Source organism: Aotus nancymaae, unplaced genomic scaffold, assembly GCF_030222135.1.
Source record: "Aotus nancymaae isolate 86718 unplaced genomic scaffold, 86718_ANA_hifiasm-v0.15.2.pri h1tg000108l, whole genome shotgun sequence".
In the NCBI taxonomy this organism is placed as follows: domain Eukaryota; kingdom Metazoa; phylum Chordata; class Mammalia; order Primates; family Aotidae; genus Aotus; species Aotus nancymaae.
Genome location: NW_026988523.1, coordinates 30,905,711 through 30,929,566, shown reverse-complemented (window position 1 = coordinate 30,929,566; position 23,856 = coordinate 30,905,711). Strand labels below are relative to the sequence as shown.

Below are 23,856 nucleotides of genomic sequence, written 5' to 3'. Positions count from 1 at the left end.
ATGCCCAGTGATGCCCCCGCCAACTTCCTAGACTCCCTTCGTAGTTGATGGTGCATATGTCAACCTTGACTCTGTCTCAGTGCTATTGTGATTTTGAGAGCCTTCCTGTCTCCCTTCTTGGGATTTGTTTTTCTGGACCAAAGAAACCTAATCTTTTCAGCTTCCTTCTTGCTGTATCTTAGGATAATTGCTCTTCACCCCACTTTATGGTCACCTTGGTAGCTCTTCTCGAGCCCTTCTATAACTCTTGAACTTTCTAGACACAGCAACCATGAGGGTAGAGAAATATTTTGTTTCTAAGACCTTTTCTGATCAGAATGAGCAGACAGAAGGAGAGAATGATGCCCAATTCGCTTAACTGAATTTGTGTGCTGACTGGAATGAGTATTCATGGTTCAGATTCTTCCTTCAGAGGAAATATTGAAGTTTGGGATGCTCCTTAGGACAGTGCCCAGCTGTGTCCCAGTCTTTCTGTCCACTGTAGCCCAGGCCCTGTCTTCAAGACAAGCCCACAGAAGCATCCAGGCCTCCCTTACAAGCTGTAATTGATAGTCTAGAATAGTTTGGCCCAAATGCATCATCTGTACATTTTGGAGCTCAGTTGAAACATTTTGAAGACTTGTGCATTCTCTCACCCAAATTCTCGATATAGGTTATCAGAGGACAAGTGTCTGCCCTAAATAGGCCCTAAATATATTCATAGTTTCAGGGGACTAATAGATGAAGGCTGGAGCTAGGAGCTAGGGCAGCAGGAAGAACCACGCTAACAGAGCTGAGAGTTGGGGGTTAGTGGTGGAAGTAGGTTGCACATACTGTTCTCACTCTTCCCCAGGCTCCCTACCTGATCTATGTGGAAGTCCTTGAATGTGAAAACTTTGATACCACCAGTGTCCCTGCCCGGATCCCCGAGAACAGAATTCGGAGTACAAGATCCGTAGAGAACTTGCCCGAATGTGGTATCACCCATGAGCAGCGAGCTGGCAGCTTCAGCACTGTCCCCAACTATGACAATGATGATGAGGCCTGGTCAGTGGATGACATAGGCGAGCTGCAAGTGGAGGTAAGGGAGCTTCACGGAGGTAACGCTGGGTCACAGCACCTGTTCTCCAGGAGTTTACAACATACTGAAACAAGACAGCGTACCTGGGGTGAGGCAAGTACCCAAATGAGTGGTGTGGTTGGTGAGGGGTGAGAGGGGGAAGGCTCTGAACAACTCTGGTCCGGAATAGATTCAGTGGAGCTCATTCTCCTGGTGAAGGAATTCAGATTTAAATGTGAAGAGGAACTTCTAGGCCAAGGGGAGTGAGAGATACTTAATGAAAATGTTTATGGAACACCTGCTATATAAAGTTGTCATAGAATAGCAGAGGATGGTAAGTCATACGTAAATTCATTCAAGAAATATTTATTGAGGGCCTTCTATGTGCCAGACCTGAGTGCTGCGTGCAAGTGAACAAGACTTGGCCCCTGCCTGCAAGGAGTTTATGACCTAACTGGAAAGAGAGCAAGGCCAGTAAGCAAGTAAGCAGTGTGAGCCAGGGCGTGGTGGAGAGGACAGGACGTTATAGGAACACCAGACGGGGTGGGAGTCACAAAAGATTTCCTGGAGGAAGTAATCTCTCAGCTGAGGCTGGAAGCATGGCTAGGAATTAGCTGGACAAAGAGTATTCTGGACAGAGGGAACAGTGCATGCAAAGGCCAGAAGACAGGAGGGAGCTTGGGCCATTATAGAAACTGAAAGAAATTGTGTCTGACTGAGAAGTGCAGGTGTGGGTAAGAAGTGGTGAGGAATAAGACTGGACATATGGGCACGGACCAGACTGTAGGAAGGACCCTGTAAGCTGGGGAAAGAAACTTGAGAACTTTATTCTGGGGCATGAAGAGCCAGAGCAGAATTTTATGTAGGGCTATTAACACAGCTGGCCAGGTGTGGTGGCTCATGCCTGTAATCCCAGCACTTTGGGAGGCCGAGGTGAGTGGATCGCTTGAGGTCAGGATTTCAAGACCAGCCTGGCCAACATGGTAAAACTTCTACTAAAAATACGAAAATTATTTTTTTGTATGGTGGTGATAGGTGCCTGTAATCCCAGCTCCTCAGGAGGCTGAGGTAGTAGAATTGCTTGAACCTGGGAGGCAGAGGTTGCAGTGAGCCAAGATCTTGCCATTGCACTTGAGCCTGGGTGACGAGTGAAACTCCATCTCAAAAGAAAAAAACATAAAAGCCAAGTGTGCTGGCACATGGCTGTAATCCCAGCTCCTCAGGAGGCTAAAGCACAAGAATCGCTTGAACCTCAACCTGCAGGGAACCGAGATCACAACACTGCACACCAGCCTGGGCGACAGAGTGAGACCCTGATGTAAAAAAAAGCCAGGTTTCACTTCGCCAAAAGACAGAACGTCTGTCTTTGAGTTTACAGTCCAACTGAAGAAATTAGACATAGACATTTAAGAAAAAAAAATTAGATACACAACAAAGCAGTGTATACTAGGTTGCTGACGGAGTTGAGAAGAAATGCTCTGGTATATAGAGAGAAGAGACTTGACAGGGGCCTTGGGGTCTGGTAGAATATTCTGTAGTTAGAGATGAGAAGATCAGATTGAATGACTTAGATTGAAGAAATTCAGAAGAAGCTAGTCTGAAAAGGGCTGCTTTGGACCCTAGGGGAGAACACATCACTAGCCTTGGGGGACTCTTAGTGCCAAGCTGAAATTTCAGGCTCCTGTGATGGTCATGGCAGTGGTTTGCAAACTTAAGTGCATTGGAAGTCTTCTGGAGAACTTGTTAAAAATTCAGACTTTCAGATCCCATTCCCAGTAATTCTAATTCAGATTGATGGTGAGGCCTGGGAGTCTGCATTCTGGGTAATTCAGATACAGGTAGTTCACATGTTGACAGACGCTGCTTTGGGCAGTCTGGGGTCCAAGTGATCAGCATGGTGTGTAAGCACAGTTTGGAAGGGAGGGATGAGCATGCTGCAGTGACAGCAAACAAGCAGGAAGGGCAAGAAAGGAGACCTGTACTTAGCACTCTGACCAGCACTCCCTTGCCCTCTCCAGCTCCCTGAAGTGCACACCAACAGCTGTGACAACATCTCCCAGTTCTCTGTGGACAGCATCACCAGCCAGGAGAGCAAGGAGCCTGTGTTCATTGCAGCAGGGGACATCCGGTATGGCCAGATCACACTGCCCCTCGTTTTTCCTCCCTCTTTCAGGCACTTCCCGTCTCTTTGTTACCTTCCTATCCGTCTCAGTCATCTATTGTTGGCCCGTGTCTTTCCCTCTTCTGTCCTTGTTCGGGGCCACCAAACTTGAGGCAGTGAAGGTGTGTATAGGTTGAAAAATTACTTGGGCTACCAAAGAAGGAAATTAAATTTTAAAAGGATTCCAAAGGGATGAAAGCACCAGAGGAAGGAACTCAAGCTGTGTGTCTCAAAGTGACGTGTGTGAGAATCCAGGGAGAGGAAGGAGGCCTTATTGAAAATGCAGATTCTAGAGTCACACCTCATTCTGAATCAGTGTTGGTAGAGGAATTTGGAGGGCCTGGTAATCTCAATTTTAACATGATTACAATCACTAAATTAGCAAAAAGGTGTCACTGGTTATCTTTCCTTCTGTGAGTCCCTTTCAGCCTGGGTTCCTACCTTCGTGTGCTCAGAATTCAGGGCACAGTACAGGAAATGTCAGTATAGATGGGGCATGAGGTTGGGGGCAGGTCCTCCAAGCAAATGATGTATTTTCTTCTTGCCAGCCGGCGCCTTTCGGAACAGCTGGCTCACACCCCAACAGCCTTCAAACGAGACCCAGAAGATCCTTCTGCAGTTGCTCTCAAAGAGCCCTGGCAGGAGAAAGTACGGTGAGTTGGGTGGTATGGGTCTCTGAACCCCTCTCAAAGCTCAGAGGCAGTTGCAGGTGCTCACTGCACCAACTTTATTGTCCATCAGCCTCCAAAAAAGTCTGTCAGACTCCCAGGCTGTGTGGGTCCTTGCCCTATGGGGCATTTGCTTTGGATTTTGGTGGAAGCCATGTTTCTTGTCCTCACTCTGGCATCAACCTTTGACACCCTTTACTTCTCTCTTCACAGGCGGATCAGAGAGGGCTCCCCCTACGGGCATCTCCCGAATTGGCGGCTCCTGTCGGTCATTGTCAAGTGTGGGGATGACCTTCGGCAAGAGCTGCTGGCCTTTCAGGTGTTGAAGCAACTGCAGGTAAGAGAGGAGAAGGAGAGAGAAGGGGAACTCAGCCCAACACCAGCCCACCTGAGGTGACTACACAGATTATTCTCCTGGGGACCACCTTCCTGCCCAGGTCTAAAACGAAGGCAGAGTAAAGAAAAGCTAGTGCTCCTTTCCCCTGGGAAGCTTAGCCGTAGGAACAGCTCCACAGCGGCCTCTTTTGGCCCTTTTGAGACCTGCACCTGCCCTGTTCCAAGTCTGAACTTAGAGTGCTAGGTTTGCCTTTTAGATCAAAACTTCCAAAATGGCCTGGCACCCTGGCTCAGGCCTGTAGTCTCAGCTAGTCAGGAGGCTGAGGCGGGAGGGTGACTTGAGCCCAGGAATTCTGGGCTGTAGTGCAGTATGCCAGTTGGGTGTCTGCACTAAGTTCAGCATCAATATGGTGACCTCCTGGGAACAGAGGACCACCAGGTTGCCTAAGGGAGAGGCAAACTGGCCCAGGTCGGAAATGGAGCAGGTCAGAACTCCCGTACTGATCAGTAGCAGGATCCAGACCGTGAATAGCCACTGCACTCCAGCTTGGGCAACAGATCCTGTCTCTAAGAAAAATACACATTTGAAGAAGTCAGCATTTCTAACTGAAGTGAGCCAAAAAGAAAATTTTGCTGGGACAAAGTTTAGTGACCCACTTTCTCCTAGTGTTAAGACCAATTTATTTGTACAAGGTACTGAGATTATTTTCAAGAAATAGCTGTCAAATCTCAAGGGGAAGATGAAAATGCGAACAATTTACTAATGCACTACTGAAGTTTAAATCTGTGGCACAATCATTGTAAACATGGGGCTCATTTCTCTAAATTGATTTCTAATCTGAAATGACTGGAAAACTTCTTTTCCCATTTTTGTCAAACTCAAATATCTGGTTTTTGGTATATATCCATTATTCAAACTTAATGCCTCTAATTTTAATGCCAACACAATTGGTTGTAATCAAATTTTAAAATAATAATTTGATCCTCCCCCTTTTAAAACAAAAACAACATAAACTTCCCAAGTGGTCTGTAGAAGGTGGGTTATAGTGTGCTGAGGTATTGATCTTCTGATCCCCCTGGGTCGGTCACCTGCAAACCATTTAATTTGTTTAATACTGTTCGTTATAGCATGTATATATTTTCATGTTCCAGAGAACTCTTCTCTGGACCTAAATCCTTTTCCTTTTTCTTTTTCTTTCTTTTTTTTTTATTTTGAGAGAGTCTTGCTCTGTCACTCAGGCTGGAGCGCAGTGGTGCAATCTTGGCTCACTGCAACCTCCACCTTCTGGGTTCAAGAAATTCTCCTGCCTTAGCCTCCTGAGTAGCTGGACTTACAGGCATGCACCACCATACCCAGCAAATTTTTGTATTTTTAGTAGAGACAAGGTTTCACCACGTTGGCCAGGCTGGTCTAGAACTGACCTCAGGTGACCCACCCCTCCCAAAGTGCTGGGATTATAAGCATAAGCCACCGCACCTGGCCTCTTTTTTCTTGTTTGAACTTATAGCTCCCATTGTCCCTGCTTGAGAAGGGATAGTGAAGTGTCCTGTTCTCCCTGCCTCTTTTGGACTTTCTACTTATGTGATACCTTTTCCCACTGACTGTAGTTTCCTGACTTTGTCAGTCCCTAGACTTCCTTTCGAAACTCCCTGGTCCTCACTGGGTAAAGTGAGTCTTACTCACTTGATGGCTTAGAAACCAATGCCACCAAGGAGAGAGGTTGGAGAAAAGGGGAAGTTTTAGCTTCCTTCTCTAGTCTGGAGGAAGATAAGAGTCCTGTATCCCCCATGTCTCCTCACAGTCCATTTGGGAACAGGAGCGAGTGCCCCTCTGGATCAAGCCATACAAGATTCTTGTGATTTCAGCCGACAGTGGCATGATTGAACCAGTGGTCAACGCTGTGTCCATCCATCAGGTGAAGAAACAGTCACAGCTCTCCTTGCTCGATTACTTCCTACAGGAGCATGGCAGTTACACCACTGAGGCATTCCTCAGTGCCCAGCGCAATTTTGTGCAAAGTTGTGCTGGCTACTGCTTGGTCTGCTACCTGCTGCAAGTCAAGGACAGGTAGGTGACTTCTGCTGCTCATCCTAACCTTTCTCCAGGATTCTCTCTGTCCCTTCATGTGTAGTTCTCAATTACTTACTACTGCCCTCCATGGCAAAGAGGTGAAAAATGAAACAACATACTTTAAGCAGAGACAGATGTGCTCACATGATATTAAGCCAGGAGGCAGACTGACAAGAACTCAGGTAAAAGGGCAAAGAAATGAAGGATTTACAGGGTCAAGGACAGGGGAGAATGATGACAGAGGAAGCTACGGGGGAGGTACGTCTGAGCTGGAAGAAACAGTTGAATGTGATTAAAGCATGGACTGCACTGCATGGCAGGAGAGTAGCAGGTGGGACCCTCAGACAGGTAAATTGAGGCCAGTTGAAGAAGGGCCTTCATTGTGAAGCTTAGGTGTTTTATTGTGCAGGCAGAGGAATGGCATAATCCAGTCTGTGTTGAGTGAATGCCCTGTGGCACTGTGGGTAAAAGGGGATGTAACGAGAGGTGATAGGGCCTGGCACTAAGGGTATTGGTTAGTGGCTGAGAGCAGAAAGGAGAAACATGATGGAGATGAAGTCTCCTCACTTCTTATTCCAGCATATGATTTCTTCAGCCTTTTAGTATCTGTTGTTTTGCCCAGAGCTATCATCTTTTTTCAATGTCGCATGACCTTGATGAGACCTAACTACATGTATAGGTGAGGCACAAAATGTCCAAAGATAATTACACCATCTAGGGCCCGCCTTCTAAGAGTGTCCCCCAACAGTGACCCAGGGTCTCTTCCCTGAATGCTCCTGTGAGTTTCGTCTCTGCCTTGGCATAGGGCAGCCAAGGGAAGTCAGAAATGCAGTGGAAGTCCTGGGAAGGCAGAAATGCAGTGGCCGGTGCTGCCAGGGCTTCCAGTAATATGGTGGCCCATTACGATCTAGCTGATGATGGCTGGGCAAGGTGGCTCACCCCTGTAATCCCAGCACTTTGGGAGACCGAGGTGGGCAGATCACTTGAGGTCAGGAGTTTGACACCAGCCTGGCCAACATGGTGAAACCCCGTCTCTACTAAAAATACAAAACAAAAAAAATTAGCTGGGCATGGTGGCAGGCACCTGTAATCCCAGCTAGTCGGGAGGCTGAGGCAAGAGAACACTTAAACCTGGCAGAGGTTGCGGTAAACCGAGATCGCGCCATTGGACTCCAGACAGGGCGACAAGAGTGGAACTCCAACTCAAAAAAAATAAATTTATATATATATAAAAATTAGCCAGGCATGGTGATACAGACCTGTAATCCCAGCTACTCAAGAGGCCGAGGCAGGAGAATTGCTTGAACCCAGGAGGCAGAGGTTGCAGTGAGCTGAGATTGTGCCACTGTGCTTCAGCCTGGGCAACAGGGGGAGACTGTCTCAACAAGAAGATCTAGTTAACAAGACTGAGGCAGCAGGATTGCTTGAGCCCAGGAGTTTGAGACCATCCTAGGCAGCATAGTGAGATCCCATCTATACAAAAGATAAAAATTAGCCGAGCATGGTGGTGCGCAGCTGTGGTCCCAGCTACTTCACAGGCTGAGGTGGAAGGATCATTTGAGCAGGAGGTCGAGAGCAACAGAGCAAGACCCTGTCTAAACAAAACAGAATCTAGCTAACGCGGCTTATTAGAAATCTAGCACCTGTTAAGTGCCTGCCATGGCCTGACGTTCTTACATTTAAATCAGATGAAAACCCTGTCAGACATGTGTTTCCTCATGAGGGAAATAACGGTCAGGTAGCTTCTAGAACCTGTGCTCATTCCACCCTGCCAGCCCTACAGATGGACCCAGCACAGGCTCTGCATTTGAGAGCTGTAAGAGAACGTAATTATTTATAAGGAATTTGATTGCAAGCTTCAGACCGTCTCTAAGTGTCAGGATTTTGACCGCAGGGCCCAGGGAGCCTAGAGCTCAGTCCTGGGATTGAGTAAATGGGTGGCAGGGAAGCTGGCACTAGGCAGGCCCCAGGGCTTTCCTTTAGGAAACTAGTATGTTTGAAGGATGAGAGCATCCTCTAAAAGAGGAGGGACAGAGGAGGGCAGGTAGCTGATAAGCCATTCAGAGTATCTCAGAAAAGAAGAGATGTAGTCAAGCCACGGACGGCATCAGCCACTGGAAAGAAGTGCAACAGTGAAGAGGCCCATACTGGAGTCAGGTTTTAGGATCTTTAACTGCTTCAAAAGTACTCCAAAGCAGCTTTCCAACTGGGGCTAACTCTGGTCTCAGGGCCTCTGTTCCTCACCTATAAAATGAGAGGTTGAACCATGACAACTCCTAGAACCATTCTGGCTCACAAGGTTGTGCCTGGGTTGCCACATCTTTGGTGTTTTCCCAGAGGGGGAAGAACCCAGGTGGGATCAGGTGGGACTAGGTTCTTCTTTTGTCCCTCCTCTTTTGGCCAGTCAAACCAACCCCAGAGAAGGTGGCCCTCAGACCATGAGCTCTTAGCCTGACAAAGCCTCTATTGACACCGAGGAGGCCGGTTATGCTGAATAGGCCAGGCCTCACATGCTTAGCATGTTAATTGTTCCTTCTGCTACTGGCCATTCATGTGGGAATCACAAAGACCTGGGATTTATCCCCCTTTAGCTCTTCTACAGCTGCCCTGCAGTACTGCCTCCTGAGACCTTTTACATGAGTGATTTAAAACTTACCCCGTGAAGCCCCCACGCTGTTTTACATTTCAGCTCCACTCAGCCTGCTGGCCTCTGTTGTTGCTCCCTTCTGGTGAGGCCTCTGACCTGCAGCGGGCTGACAGGAGTTACAAATAACCCACAGGTGAATAGGCTCGGAATGGCGCTTCCCCTGAGCAGAGCGCTTGGCCTCTGTGACAGCTAGCTGGAGCCTCAGAGGCCCTCTTTCCTTACTGCTGGATTCTCTACTAGAGTGGGATCAGTTTGGGTGCAAGAAGTGCAATTTCTGGGAAATTGGGAGAATCTTAAACTATTTTTATTAAATTGTTAATAGTAATTTCAGACCCCATAGCCTTTGTAAGCAGTTTTCTTTTCTGATTTCCTTTCCATTGATAGCTTTAGGTCCTAGGAGATTGGACAGGAGACTAGAGTTACAGGCAGCAGGAAACAGCAGGGGACCCCCCCCCCCCCCCGGCCTGGTGTCACGTGGCCAGTGTATTGCTGCTTGAGGTTCCAGCCTCAGTCAGACTGACTACTGCCTCTTCTTCTCCTCCACTCCCCCTCCTCAGACACAATGGGAATATCCTTTTGGACGCAGAAGGCCACATCATCCACATCGACTTTGGCTTCATCCTGTCCAGCTCACCCCGAAATCTGGGCTTTGAGACGTCAGCCTTTAAGCTGACCACAGAGTTTGTGGATGTGAGTCAAGAAGGAGAGGTGCCTCTGGGGTCACTGTATTCTTTCTCTGTCATGGGATGAGGAGCTGATGGGCTCCCTGCAAATTAGGGATGAACAGAACAGGCAGTAAACTGGGGTGAGGCCAGAGTTCCTGGGAGCTTCCTGCCCAATAAGGAAGTGGGGAAATAACAGGGCCCCGAGAAGAGTTCTGGTAGGCCAGTCAGGACAGGAACCATCCCCGGTGTAAGTCCCCTTGTGCACGCCGCACTCTCCTCTCTTCCCAGGTGATGGGCGGCCTGGATGGCGACATGTTCAACTACTATAAGATGCTGATGCTGCAAGGGCTGATTGCTGCTCGGAAACACATGGACAAGGTGGTGCAGATCGTGGAGATCATGCAGCAAGGTGGGGCTGGGGTGAGGTCAGGTGCCATAGTGCCTCCTTCCCATTTAGGTCGGCGCCCTGGAGCATAAGAAACCTGATCCCACCTACTCGGGTTGAAGGAGGGAGGAGGGTTCCCCAGAGGGTTTCTGGCTCAGGTCCAGCGCCTCGTTTGTCCTTTAGGATATTCCTCTTGACCCTGGTAGAGCTAAGTCCAGGGGGTGGGGGGAGCAGATAGCAGCACCTGCCTCCTCCTCATCTTTAGGGGGAAAACAGGCCCATTAACAGCCTCCTGGTCCCTCCTCACCTCCCCACCCCCATCCAGCTCTGTGTTTCTCAGTCTCCTTTCATCTGTCTTCCCCATTCCACTATGACCTCCGATTGCCCTGTCCTCCACCACCCTTCAACTCTAAGAAGTATTTCCCGGCCGGGCCTGGTGGCTCACGCCTGTAATCCAAGCACTTTGGAGGCCAGGGCGGGCGGATCACCTGAGGTTGGGAGTTCGAGACCAGCCTGACCAACATGGTGAAACCCCGTCGTTATTAAAAAAAAAAAAAAAAAAGAAGTATTTCCCCTCTCATCTTTATCTCCTTCCACTAGTCTTGCCGTCTAGTATTCTGCCCAGGACCCCCTTCTGTCCTCATCCCCCTCCTCAAGGCTCCAGTTGTACCCGTCTGAGCTGCCAGTCTCCCCTCCTCCCCATCCCTGCCCCTACCCCACAGGTTGTCGCCGTTGCTCAGGATCATCCCCATCTGGCCCCATGATGACGGTGGCCCAGGTCATCTGTGAGTGTCAGACGTAGCATAGGCAGAGGCCTGCAACCAGATAAGTGCCCAACTCAGGGCCCACTCCCTCCAGCCTCCTCCCAGCCTGCCCTCTGGGCCCCTCCGCCCTTACTGAGAGGGAAACGTGGTGTTGGTCCTCTTCCCTCCTCTGCCCACATGCCTTCACCTACAGAGGGACTTAGGTGTGGGATGATGAGGGGCTCCTGCCGGTTCCTTCTCTCTACCCAAGCAGAAGTGCACCCACACAATCAGGGACCTGAAGTGGGAGGGAAAGGGCACTTCAGATGCCCTGGCCCTGTATTTGCTGTGGCTGGCACCACTGCCCCTCCCTCCTGTCCATGATCCTGAACCCCCACTGCTTCCCCCAGGTTCTCAGCTTCCTTGCTTCCATGGTTCCAGCACCATTCGAAACCTCAAAGAGAGGTTCCACATGAGCATGACTGAGGAGCAGCTGCAGCTGCTGGTGGAGCAGATGGTGGATGGCAGTATGCGCTCTATCACCACCAAACTCTATGACGGCTTCCAGTACCTCACCAACGGCATCATGTGACACGCTCCTCAGGCCAGGAGTGGTGGGGGGTCCAGGGCACCCTCCCTGGAGGGCCCTTTTCTGAGAAACCCCAAACCAGGAAACCCCACCTACCCAACCATCCACCCAGGGGAAATGGAAGGCAAGAAACCCGAAGGATGACGTGGTAACTGCGAGAGCTTGCCAGGGGTAGGAGAGCCAGCTGTGGGGTCCAGACTTGCTGGGGCTTCCGTGCCCCCCTGCTCTGTGTCAGTATTGCCACCGGACAGACTCCAGGACTCACTGCCCTCCAGAGAACAGAGGCGATGAACATGAGGGACGCTGGGGCCTTTCTTCTCCTTGCAGGGGTCTAAAGGGTTCTTTCCACAGGCCATCCTCTTCCTCCGTTCTGGGGCCCAGGAAGCAGGGAAGAGTAGGTTCTTGGTACTTAGGACTTGATCCTGTGGTTGGCCACTAGCCATGCTGCTGTCCAGCTCTACCCCTCCCAGAGACCGACCCCCGGCCCAGGCTCCTTGCTGGCGGGCGCTGCGTGGGCCCTGCACTTGCTGAGGTTCCCCCGTCATGGACAAGGAAGGGAATTCCCACGGCCCTCCAGTGTACTGAGGGTACTGGCCTAGCCATGGGGAATTCCCTACCCTGGCTCCTTCCCCAAACCCAGGGAAAAGAGCTCTCAATTTTTTATTTTTAATTTTTGTTTGAAATAAAGCCCTTAGTTAGCCACTTGTGTCATTTCCAGGTGTTTTGGGGGAGTGAGCGGGGAGATGGGTGATGAGTCATGAACGAATGCCTCAGTGTCCAAGATGCAGAAGGTACCACACAGAAAGAGGTTTGCTTTTTCCCTGCCTGTCTTGGTCACCACCACCTCTTCTCTGAGAAGGAAAGGCCTCCCATGTTCTGAGTCTCACCCGCTTCCTGTCAAGTCCACACTGTCCAAGTCACAGAAAGAGAGGCCTGAATGGAGATGAGACCACAAGCAGTTTAATGGTCTGGTTTTCTCCCTAGTTCCCCCACTGTTAGTATTATTATTACTACAAGAATAAAGGATTCCTGAGAGCCTGTCCTCTCCTCTCCCATGGCCCCCTTGATAGGACTCATCCCCACCAACCCCCCCGCCCCGGATTTCTGGGGAAAAAAAAAGAAGTGAAAGGCACTGCAGGGGTGGGGGGCTTGAGTGCCAGCGAGTTGGTGGGGAGGGGGCACTAGGGCAGGGCCTGGCCCAGAGGAGGAAAATTCCAGTCCTTGCCGGAAGGAATTGTGGAGGGGTGTGTCCCTCCATGACACCCCCGTCAATCCTTCCCCGAACCTGTCTAGCAGGCACACCTAAGTCCCATCCTCCCACCCCCAGGCCCACACTGGGGGTTCTGCAGCAGGAGCATAATTAGTGTTGGGCTCAGAAAGGAGGAATGGAGGGTCCACGCTACTAGGACTCCAGGGCCAAACCCAAAGGGAGGTTGCAAGTAACTAGAATAATCCTCAAAAGCTTTTCTTCAGGTTGGAGAGAAATTAACAAAATGTTGTTAATGTTAAAACTCCCCAGCCCAGGGACCAGGCAGCAGCACGGAAAGCCAGGCTCCAAGAGGTCAGTCCCAGGCTTGGGCCTAGTTGTCCCCGACAGCCCCCTGCCGAGCCCTGATGAACGCCATGCCATGCGTGCGGAAGTGGGTCTTGAGGTTAAGAGGGCTGTCGCAGCTTTTGCCACAGACCTTACAGGTCAGTGGGCCTCCAGAAGCTGGGAGGGGTGAGTCTCCACCATCGGGGTCAGACCTTGATGGAGGGGCCTCTTCCTTCCCATCCCCCAGGCCCAGGGCACTGGCTTTACCCACACCCCGTCTCTTCTTGTGGCTGATGAAACGGTGCCGGTTCAGGGAACCAGGGGAGGCAAAGCACAAGCCACAGTCGAGGCACTGCTGGGCACCACCCTCTACCCTCAACCCCACCAGGAGGCTCTGTTCCGTGGAGCCACTGCTCCGGTAGCGCAGAGGGCCATGGCCTCCAGATCCAGGTCCGCCCCTGGGCGACTTGGCTGGCGGTGTCGTGCTGTCAGGCTCCTCACTGCAAGAGTCAGAAGACTGGCGGCGTTTCCGACCTGGCCCCTGAAGAAAAGTGGAAGAAATGGCCTCACCACCACCCCCACTGCCCCTGGCAACCCTCCCTCACTTCCTGCGGCCATGGTCTCTACCTTCCAGTTTCCTACTCAAAGCCCTAACACAGCAGGCCAGGCCTCTGCCTACCTGGGCTCTGGCACCAGGACCCCGAGCCAGGGTGCTCCCCCGGCCAGGGGACTGGGCCCCAGGCGGCAAGCCATGCCGGACCTGGACATGTTTCTCCAGGATCAGGCGGCTGCTGAAGGTGCGTTTTCCCTCTGTGCAATACCTGAAATGGGAGAGGGCAGGATGGCAGCAGGGGCACAGCCCAAAGGCCAGGGCCCTTGCTCCTGAGGAGGGGCTGCTGGAGCAGGGGGAGCCCTGGTCAGGCCACTGAGACCAACTATAGTTTCGAAGGTACTCTGGCTATGCAGAGGGTCACGTGCTGGGCAGGAAGAGGAAGTGGGGAGTAGGAGTTACCTGCAGGGGTAAACTCGCTTGATGCCCTCGTGATTGACCCTGACATGGCGCCTCAGGCTGGGGGCGGAGCAGAAGGAGCGCTCACACAGACGACAGGGAAACTTTTTCACTGACTAGGAGAGCAGGGGTAGATGTCAGAGCCAGGCTCCAGGACCCCGTCCCCACTGTCACACCGGCAGTCCCAGTGCCATCCCCAGCCCTGGTACTCTCCCCGAGGCCCACTCACCTTGCCATGCTCCTTCTTCATGTGGCTCACATACTCATCGCGCTCAGGGAACCAGGAGTGACACAGGCCGCAGGTCCAGCCTCCAGGCCCCCCACCCCCGCCCTTCAGGCCTTTGCTCCCTAGCTCCCGCCGGGGCCGTTTGGCTGGACGGGGGGGCTCAGGGGAGCTGGGTACTTCCTCCTCTTCTGAAGATGTAGATGACTCCTCAGTAGCAGGGGCTGCCCCTCCCTGAGAAACAGCCAGCTCCTCGGGCTCAGTCTTGGGGGTCAGCAGGGCACCCCCGGCCCCTTTCCCAGCAGTCTCCTCCAAGCGCCCAGACTGGTGAGTGTTCTGTGAGAGGAGACAAGGGAGGTGGCTGTTGTGGGGAAGGGCCTGGCTGCGCCAAAGCCTCCCACGTACATGGCCGCAGCCCCATGTCAGTACAGCTAAACACCCATTCCCCACTGCTCCGCTCCTGTACCTTGAGATGTTCCAGCATGGTCCTTTTTTGGGCAAAGAGCAGAGGACAAGACGGGCACTTAAAGACACTGACACGCTGGGGCAGCAGGTGCTGGTCGAAGTGTGAGGAGAGGAGGGGTTTGTGAGTGAAGACTGTGTCACACATGGCGCACTTGTAGATCAGCCTGAGGTGAGGACAGTGCAAACATCAGGCAGGGATGGGTGCGGCCCCTCGCCTCTGCCCCCCAGCCCTCCCTCCCTATCCCGTCCCATCCCGTCCCGTCCCTCCCTCCCCAGGCCTCACTTGGCCTGCTGCGTTTGGAAGCTGGGATGCTGGGAGTAGAGATGGGCGTGGGCACTGGGCCCAGACTTGAAGGCCATGGGGCAGATGGGGCACTTGTGGAAAACCTCGCAGTGCGACGTCTGGATGTGGGACTTGATAGAGTTCACACCCCCAAACACAACTGAACAGCTGGGGCACCTGGGGAGGAAGCAGGAGGCCCTGTGGTAATGAGGGAGGCATCTCTGTGCCCATCCCAGACCCCACACTTTTTCTCTGGGACTCCTTCTCCAAGAAGGAAATCAGCAGTGGAACATGAGCAAGGTGGAGAACGGGGGGAGGTGCAGAGGCCGTTCCCCAAGGGAGGCTGCCGAGGCAGAGCTGAAGCTCCAGAAGTGGCCCTCCTTCCCCCCATCTCCATTAGGGATGTCAGGAAGGCAAGACGTACTATCTCACGGTTGAGTTCGCCAAAACGATAGGGCTGAGGGATACAGCAGGGGAGACGGGGGATCTTGAAAGGCCATCTAAGGCTGAGGCTGGGACACATGAAACCCTAGACTCTGGAGGAAGGGTCCAAGGCACCTGTATCCTACACGGCGAGAGACATGCAGACAGGCCTCCCGGAGATGGGTCTGAAAATTGGCTTGCAGGAAGTTGCCCCCACACTCAGGACAGACGTGGGGGGGTCGATTCTTATGCATGCGCTGGTGGGCACTGAAGCTGCAGCGATTGGGGAGCATCATGGGGCAGGTTGGGCACACCTGTCGAGTGGGTTAAACAAGGTAAGTCGGTGAGGAGTAGCCCGTCCCCGTTACTTCTAACCAAGCCCCCAATGCCTTCCTAGATCCTGTCCCCACAGGACTGTGAAAGGTGACTCACATTGCTGGTGGCCCCAGGGGCGGGGGGCCCGAGCTGCTGGAAGTGAGCTGCCATGCCAGCCTTGTCCCGGCACTGCTCCTTGCACTCCAGGCAGCGAAAGCATGTGTAAGCAGAGGTGGCAGGGGCAGCAGGTGGCTCCGTGGAGAGCGGCAGGACAGGGGCCTCAGCAGCAACTGTAGTAATGGCGGAGGAGGTGACGGCCCCCTCGCCCTTGCCCAAGGCAGGCAAGGCCAGAGGTCCAGCGACAGTGGGGACAGCTACAGGCAGCAGGGGTGTGATGTCTGGCTGCCCCACCATCTGGTCAAGGGCTACAGGCCTCATGACCAAATGTGAGCACTGCATGACGAGCCCCTTGTCCTTGTGTTCACGTGCGTGCAGCAGCAGGCTGCACTTGTTGAAGAAGACCAGGCGGCGGGCGCAGTGGTTGCAGGTGACCTCGATACGCATGCTCCGGCGGTCATAGTGCCGTGCCAGGCTCTTCTCCAACGAGAAGGCATCCCCACACTCCAGGCAGCGGTAGCCCGTGGGAGGCAGGGCCAGCCCAGCCTCAGCTGGTGGGCTCAGGTTTGGCCTATAGGCAGGGAGCAGGTTCTTACTGTTGAGGATCTTGTTGAAGGCCTCCACCAGGCTGGACTGGGTCCGTGAGATCACCGTGCCGCCCCCTGCGCTTGGCCCGGTGGCTGTCTTTGAAGGCTGCACCATCACTACCGAGGCACCATTCACTTTCTGTCCCCCAGTCCCCAGCCCTGCCCGCCCCTCTGCCTTAGGCAGGGCTTGGGGCACCAGGCCTAGCACATTCTTTGCAATCATCTTAGGGCTGGTGCCAGCCCCGGGCAGCACCACAGCCTTGCGGGCCACACTGGCTGCCATCAGCATGGCAGTACTGGCGTTCTGGATGGTGGCCACAGGCAGCACAGTGCCTTTCAGCCTTGTACCATCACCCAGCTGGACACTCACTACCTTTGGACCCTCAGGGGTCGGTGTTACAGGGGACAGCTTCAAGAGGCTAGCCTCGGCCAAGAAGGCCCCCTCAGCCAAGGGAGCAGGTGGATCAGGATCTGAGGGGACCCGAGTTACAGTCCTTGTGATATTCCCACAGGATGTTTTGATGGTCTTGATCCGCACCTTAAGAGGCCTAGAGGAGCTGGAAGAGGCAGGGGAGTCGTTGCTGTCCTCATCTGCAGCCTCGGCCCCACTAGAGGGACTCTGGGGACTTCCTGGGGAAGACTTGTCCACTGGCCCCTCATCATCTTCTTCCTTCAAGAGCTGACAGATGGGCACTTTTGGGGAGGCAAGAGGGCTCTGGTGCCCTGGAGACTGCTTGAAGAAGGGCACCCCAGCAACTCGAGGAGGCGAGACGCTACCAGGGATGCCCGTGGCATCAGGGCTAGAGCCTGAACCTTGCTGGGCTAGGCCCTGGGGATGATTGGGACTGCAGCTCTCCTGCTTCAAGGCCCCCAGCGGTGGGGAAGAAACAGGTGGCTGCATGCCTGGGCCATTCTCCTGGACCAGCTCAAAGGGAGAGGGGAAAGGAGGTGGGGTCACAGCCCCCTCCCGAGGGGGAGAGGGTGCAGAGGGAGGCAGGGGATCCGGGTGCTCCCCTGGCTCAGGCCCAAAATGAGCAAACAGGTCCAAGGGAACTTTGCCTTCCATGCCTTTTTCTTTCCAAGTGCCCCCACTGGGAGGAGCAGGAGAGTGGGGGGTTCCTGGGAGGGAAGGTTCAGGGCCCCCAAATCCATTCTGCATACGATGAGGCCCCACAGGCCCTTCCTTAGTTACCCCCACAGCCCGGGACCCATCTCCTGCTGAGTCTCCAGCCAGGGCCTCAGACTGCTCGGGACACACAGTGTTCTTGACAATGACACTGACTACAGAAATGTCTGTCGGCGGCAGGCCATGGTCAGAGGCTGGGGCTGGAACTCCAGAGTCATCCCCGGCAGAGGCTGCTGCTGCGTCTCCAGATTCACTTCCCACGCTGGGCTCTGGCTTCCCTGGGCCTGCTGGCCCCTCGTTTTCTTCTGGCCCAGAATGGATGGCTTCATTCGCATCAATGTCAGGGATGTCAAAGGCAGCAAGGAGGTCATCAAAATCAGGGGTCTTCATGTCCCCCATATCGGCAGGTCCCAGACCTGATGAAAACCGGAAGAAAGAGGGGAAACTGAGACATCTGGAAGAGAGATCCTGGAGCTCTTCCCTCAGCATCTCCATATTTATCCTCTCAGAACCCACACGCACTCCGGCTTGGGTACACCTCCACCACGGCATGAATCCTACAAAGCTGCTAGAGATGACTGGCTTGCCAAACCCTAAAATCAGAAGAGGGTTAGTGTCCATAACTTGGCAGGCACCAAAATCCCCAGAAAGCAGGGGAAAAGAGTTCTCAGAAATACAGGGAAGGGGCCGGGTACAGTGGCCCACGCCTGTAATCCCAGCATTTTGGGTGGCCAAGGCAGGTGGATCACTTGAGGTCAGGAGTTCACGACCAGCCTGGCCAACGTGGTAAAACCCTGTCTCTGCTAAAAATACAACAAACTAGACAGGTGTGGTGGCACATGCCTGCAATCCCAGCTACTCAGGAGGCTGAGGCAGGAGAATCACTTGAACCCAGGAGGTTGAGGTTGCAGTGAGCTGAGATCACACCAACGCACTCCAGCCTGGACAGAGCAAGACCCTATCTCAAAAGAAACTAAAGGGAACAGGGAAGGGTAACAGAGCTCAGTGAGCATCTTGGTGGAAACAACTTCTTCCTTCAAGAGCTGACAGACGGGCACTTTTGGGGAGATAAGAGGGCTCTGGCGCCCTGGAGACTGCTTGAAGAAGGGCACCCCAGCAACTTCTTCTGTGCCCAGCACAGAATGAAATCGACACTATTAAGGAGGATGATGTACACGATGCTCTGGGTTTAGGGCTCATTCATGTCGGCATGGAATCAATTCATACTCTTCATGGGTCTTCTGGGGTCCACAAGAGATCTGAAAGGCCATGTGTGCAAAGGGGCAATGCCGTAGGCCGAGACAAGAAATGATCCTCGTTCAGCTTTATCGGGGGCCTGTGATACAAGCAAGTCTCTTCAGTGCCTTTTATTTTGCTGTTTGAAAGAAGACACCAGTGGCCAGGTGCAGTGGCTCACACCTGTAATCCCAGCACTTTGGGAGGCCGATCACTTGAGCCCAGGAGTTCAAGACCAGCTTGGGCAACATGGCAAAAACACCCAGGCATGATGGCGAGTGCCTGTTGTCCCAGCTATGCCTCCCAGCTGACATGGGAGGATCCCCTGAGCCAGGGAGGTCGAGGCTGTGGTGGGCCGTAATCTTGCCACTGCACTCCAGCCTGGGTGACAGTGATACCCTGTCTCAAAAAATAAGAAAAGACAGAGGGCACAAGTATCTATATATCATAGGGTTATTCTGAGCATGATACGAAATTGCTAATGCCAGAATCACACTAAGAATACAATTTACTGTTCCAGCTGGGCCGAGCAAGAATATGTCAGGTCAAGGAGGAGCTGGAAAGGAATAAGCATTGGAACTCGGGCTGGGGTCAGGGGCAAGAGTCGGGGTCACGCAGGATCACGTCTAGGGACCTGGGGCCATCACTGGCACCTAGAGATCTAGCTTGGTCAGTAGGAAGAAATGGACTCAAAGAAATTACCCAAGAGACCAAGATGGAAAGAAGAAGACACAGGAACAGAAAGAGACAAAGAGAAGAGACAGAGGGGAAAATGGTGATGGCAGCCTGGTCACAAGGGCCCCAGCCTAGGCCTCTCTTGTCATAAACAGCTGCTGCTCGCTCGCTACCTTCCCCAGAGTGCCTGGCGCTCCCCTAGCCAGCCCCTCCTTCTCCACCCCTCCCCATCTTGCTCTCTGGAGGCTAAAAGTCCCAGAGTACAAGCTTATCCAGCACAGCTGCCATGGTGGGGAAAAGCCAGGCTCCCTCACCTCTCATCACTTCTGCTCTGAGCTCCTCACCCCGCTCCATCCCCTAACAAACTCCTCACCCTTCAACTGTCCCGTGGCAACAGCAGCCCAGGAAGTCTCACCTAACGTCAACTGGCCAAGTGCAAAAAATAAAATTAAAAATCCCACAAGAATGATGTGGCACTAAACCAACAGGGAGGCCAGCTCAGAGTTTGTGGAAGACCCAGGTCTGTCCCCTACCAGTGTCTCCTCACGAGTGTTTCTGTATCTAGGAAGAGTCTATTCCCTGTCCAGGTTGCAGGCCACTTCCCAGGGCCAGTTCTCCCACCTCTCTCCAGCCTTCAGCCTGTAACTGGAGACAGTACCAGCATGTGGCAGCTGGGACTGCTGGGACCAAGGTGGGGGTGGGGGGCAAAGGATACCAACCAGAGAAAGGGGAAGTCCTTCCCTCACCCACCCCTCCATTTAATTCTGCAGACTCTGGGTTTAAACAAAGCCCCTTGTCTCTACAGGCCCTCCTAGGCCGGGCTCCCTCCTGACCAGAGGCCTGAGTTACCTTCCACTCAGGTCCTCAGAAAAGTGGACTGGTACAGCAAAGAGCAGCGGGGACTAGGAGAAAACACCTGCGAACTCAACCGCCACCCCCACCAGCCACCTCCCTCTTGGGTGTCCCAGTGACTTAGAGGTCATCTGATGGCCACCCACCCAGAGCAGACAGTTGACCAAGCAAGCCGCTGAGCTCAAAGGAGGATCAGGCCTTCCTGCGACTGCTGCGCCCTGTCTCTAGGGCTCCCATCTCCCCCGCCCCCTTTCCCTCTGTGCTTCCCCAAAAGCCAAAGAGGCTAACAGGAAGAGGCTGAACAGGCTCAGGTCGAGTGGGGGCTCCAATGCCCTTTGCCCGGGCCCAGGGCCTGCAGCGCAGAGGAGGGCAAGGGGCTGGCAGTGATTAGGTTGCGGCCAAGCTGGGCAGCGGGCGGAATTAAGTCCCTGCCATCTGCCGAGGGCCGGCGCGGGGAGCAAGTCCTGGGTTGCGAGGAGGGGGCGGGGTGTACGCAAGAGAAACTACAGGGGAAACTGAGGCGTGCGACGCTTCTTACTCTCACCTGCGTGCGAGGCGAAGGCCGGGCCTCAGCCAGGCCAGGCCCTTTGGTAGCTGCTACGCAGCACCTGGGGACCCAGGACTACACAGGAGCGGGTGGGGAGGTGGGAAAGAGGGGATGTGAGAGGGGGCGGTCTCTGAGCGACTCTCAGCTCCTCAGCCGGGGTCGGTCCCAACTCGGACATCGTCCCCTCCCCTCCTGGCGCAGCGGAGCCTCCTCACGCCGCGGACTCCCGGAGGCTCTCTCGAGACTGGAGACTGATCGGAGGGTGTGCAGGGGACCGGGGAGGCAAGCCTGAATCTTGCCCGGGCCTGGAGGCTGACTCGCGCCCAGTCAGGGTGCAGGTTCCGCTCCTGCCTGGCCCAGTTCCCCCGCCCCCATCCCCGGGAACGGACACCATTTTAGGTCGCGACATCCCGCAGCCTGCAGTGTCCGGGCCGCACTTCGGGTGCCTCTCGAGCTGGGAGCGCCAGGACTTGGGGTACAGGACCCTCCTGGGGGTTCACCCGGCTAGGAGCTGTGGTTTCAACAGGCCAGGAGTTTCGCCCATCCGTCCCAATGGACGGAGGCGGTGTCTGGGCCTTCCTAGAAGCCGCCCCAGGGGGCGGCGCGGAGAAGGGGGTAGTTGACCAAGTGGGGGAGGGGCGGGGGTATTTACCCGCCCCCCCCGGGGGGCGGAGCCAAGGGCGGGTATTTACCCCAGGCACGCTTACTTGTTCCGCTCCTCGTGCGGGCCGAGACCCGGCGGTCTCTACCCTACTCCAGCCACCGCCGCCACCGCCGCCCTCCCCGCGGCCGCCGCTACTTCCTGCTTCTCTCCGGTTCAGCCTCCCCCCTCCTTCTCCTCCCTCCGCGCTCCGGGTCTGGGCTGCCCGCTTTCGCACTCGCCATTGGCCCTTGCCTCCGTCGCTCAGCCCTGCGCCCCTCCTAGCCCGGCACTGGGTTGGCCTTAAGTACTGCCGCTCGGAACTAGCCCTGCACCGTCCTGTTATGCTCATTGGGCAAGGGGCCGAGGCCCTCTGAAGATACCTCTCCCCATTGGCTGCGCCGGGGTCCGTCTGCCCCATCTGCAGGTCTCGAAAGCGATTGGCCTCCGCCACTGTCGCTTAGAAAGAAGCCAGTCAGCTTCTCCGCTCTCCTGCTGCAGGGGGAAGCCCCCAGGTGCGTCTCCGCCCCTGGCTCCCTATTGGCCGCTCGAAGCTTGAAGCTGATGTTCACTTTCGCGAATCTAGGGAACCCAGCTTCTCTATGGTGGGCTCTTTGAGCAGAACCGCATTGACTCGGAGTGGAGCGTGGAGGTGTAGGTCCGTTTGCGCTGTTTCAAACTAAACCCTTGTCACTGAAGCCGTGCAGAAGTCACAGAATGGGACGCCACCCCAAACATTACGTCATCCGCTGACCATTTCCTTGCGGTCTTCCCATCGTCTAAATCGCCATATGATCGGATGGATTGGGTCCTCGCACAGGCCAGCTCCTGGGCGACAGCGTAACCCGTCGCTCCTCCCTCTGCGGGAGGGTCTGGACGGGGCACAGGATTTGGAGCGTGGAAGGAACTTGGACCTAAAGGTTGCGAAAGGCTTGCGGACCGGAAGCGGGGGAGGTGACGTTAGGAGTGCTGGTGTGGCCTGGGCTATTTCCAAAGAGGCCTTAAAGGAGCAACTGATAGGCGTCCTAAACATGGGCTGGAGGGAATCCCCGGCTCCATTTCCCATTTAAGACATTTAAGAGCTCCCCTTTTCCCCGCCCCCAGCACGGAGTAGGGGGCGGGGTCAAGGTCGAGTTTTCCCGCGCTTTGTTGCCCCACCCCTTGGAGGCGGGAGAAAGGGAGGAGTCGCTCAGAAAATCAGTCTTTTTGATGCTCTAATAGCACTCACTGGCAGAATTCATCTGCAAGCCCAGTGTGCCACCTTGCGCACGCAGTCCTTAGTAGTGTGGTTTTTATTTTTTTTAATTACTTTTTTTGAGGCAGGGCCTCGCTCTGTCACCCAGGCAGGAGTACAGTGGTGAGATCACGTCTCACTGCAGCCTCAACTTCCCAGGCTCCAGTGATCCTCCCGCCTCGGCCTCCTGAGTAGCTGGGACTACACGTGAACGCCATCATGTCCGGCTAATTTTTTATTTATTATTATTATTATTTGTTGTTGTTTTTTTTGAGACAGAGTTTTGCTCTTGTTACCCAGGCTGGAGTGCAATGGCGCAATCTTGGCTCACCTCAACCTCCGCCTCCTGGGTTCAGGCAATTCTCCTGCCTCAGCCTCCTGAGTAGCTGGGATTACAGGCACGTGCCACTATGCCAAACTAATTTTTTGTATTTTTAGTAGAGACGGGGTTTCACCATGTTGACCAGGATGGTCTCGATCTCTTCACCTCGTGATCCACCCGCCTCGGCCTCCCAAAGTGCTGGGATTACAGGCTTGAGCCACCGCGCCCGGCCTATTATTATTTTTTTTTGACGAGTTTCGCTCTTGTTGCCCAGTCTAGAGTGCAATGGCGCAGTCTCTGCTCACCACAACCTCCTCCTTTCAGGGTCAAACAATTCTCCTGCCTCGGCCTCGTGAGTAGCTGGGATTACAGGCATGTGCTACTTAGCCTGGCTAATTTTGTATTTTTAGTAGAGACAGAGTTTCTCCATGTTGGTCAGGCTGGTCATGTACTCCTGACCTCAGGAGATCCGCCCGCCTCGGCCTCCTAAAGTGCTGGGATTACAGACATGAGCCACCGTGCCCGGCCTTAATTTTTAAATTTTTTGTATAGACGGGATTTTGCCATGTTGCTCAGGCTGGTCTCAAGCAGTCCTACAGACGTAAGCCACTGCTCCCTAACTTGGCGAGGTTTTTTGTTTGTTTTGAAACAGGGTCTCATTCTGTCGCCCAGACTGGAGTGCAGTGGCATGATCTCGGCTCATGGCAACCTCCGCCTCCCATGCTCAAGCGATTCTCCTGCCTCAGCCTCCCAAGTAGCTGGGATTACAAGCGCATGCCACTACCTGCCCAGCTAGTTTTTGTATTTTTAGTACAGATGGGGTTTCACCATGTTAGCCAGGCTGGTCTTGAACTCCTGACCTCAAATGATCCACCCTCCTCAACCTCCCAAAGTGCTGGGATTACAGGCGTGAGCCACCGCGCCTGGGTGAACCTGGGAGGCAGAGGTTGCAGTGAGCCAAGAT

General features: G+C 53.9%; 2 protein-coding genes across 22 annotated transcripts in view; one reads left to right on the top strand and one right to left on the bottom strand.

Annotated features, from left to right (window-relative positions):
- PI4KB (phosphatidylinositol 4-kinase beta) overlaps nt 1-12,006 on the top strand; it is a 34,358-nt gene extending 22,352 nt beyond the window's left edge. For 9 of the 10 annotated variants that reach the window (XM_064370440.1, XM_012462688.3, XM_012462690.2 and 6 more), the window contains 8 exons: nt 833-1,060; nt 3,058-3,167; nt 3,749-3,853; nt 4,082-4,205; nt 6,007-6,272; nt 9,480-9,612; nt 9,876-9,996; nt 11,126-12,006. In XM_064370440.1, the coding sequence (XP_064226510.1) occupies nt 833-1,060; nt 3,058-3,167; nt 3,749-3,853; nt 4,082-4,205; nt 6,007-6,272; nt 9,480-9,612; nt 9,876-9,996; nt 11,126-11,307 (1,269 nt within the window). In that variant the 3' untranslated portion in view covers nt 11,308-12,006. Of the gene's footprint in view, nt 1-832; nt 1,061-3,057; nt 3,168-3,748; nt 3,854-4,081; nt 4,206-6,006; nt 6,273-9,479; nt 9,613-9,875; nt 9,997-10,694; nt 10,758-11,125 lie in introns of all 10 variants that reach the window. The other variant, XM_064370441.1, reaches the window with a different exon arrangement.
- On the bottom strand, nt 3,503-22,262 carry ZNF687 (zinc finger protein 687). 12 transcript variants are annotated; one of them, XM_064370428.1, is made up of 14 exons: nt 21,720-22,262; nt 15,674-17,802; nt 15,377-15,555; nt 14,819-14,995; nt 14,537-14,699; nt 14,077-14,406; nt 13,851-13,963; nt 13,518-13,659; nt 11,471-13,379; nt 10,870-11,013; nt 10,688-10,787; nt 8,932-10,053; nt 7,535-7,632; nt 3,503-4,199 (listed from the first exon to the last, which is right to left on the bottom strand). In XM_064370428.1, the coding sequence occupies exons 1-9, from the start codon at nt 21,727-21,729 to the stop codon at nt 12,885-12,887; spliced, it is 3,738 nt and encodes a 1,245-aa protein (XP_064226498.1). In that variant the 5' UTR covers nt 21,730-22,262; the 3' UTR covers nt 3,503-4,199; nt 7,535-7,632; nt 8,932-10,053; nt 10,688-10,787; nt 10,870-11,013; nt 11,471-12,884. The 12 variants fall into 12 exon arrangements, with proteins under 12 accessions (XP_064226498.1, XP_064226500.1, XP_064226499.1 ...); XM_064370430.1 differs by having other exon boundaries at nt 8,932-9,688; XM_064370429.1 differs by having other exon boundaries at nt 8,932-9,028.
- Nucleotides 22,263-23,856: the final 1,594 nt, after the last annotated feature.

Bases quoted from the DNA above. Each gene is read 5' to 3' on its own strand.
- ZNF687 (XM_064370426.1), bottom strand. The intron at 14,996-15,376 runs GTGCCTTGGACC...CTTCCTCCCCAG, and splicing joins TCTCGCCGTGTAGGATACAG to GTGCCCCAGCTGTTCAGTTG. The intron at 13,964-14,076 runs GTGAGTGGGCCT...CTGCTCTCCTAG, and splicing joins TGAAGAAGGAGCATGGCAAG to TCAGTGAAAAAGTTTCCCTG.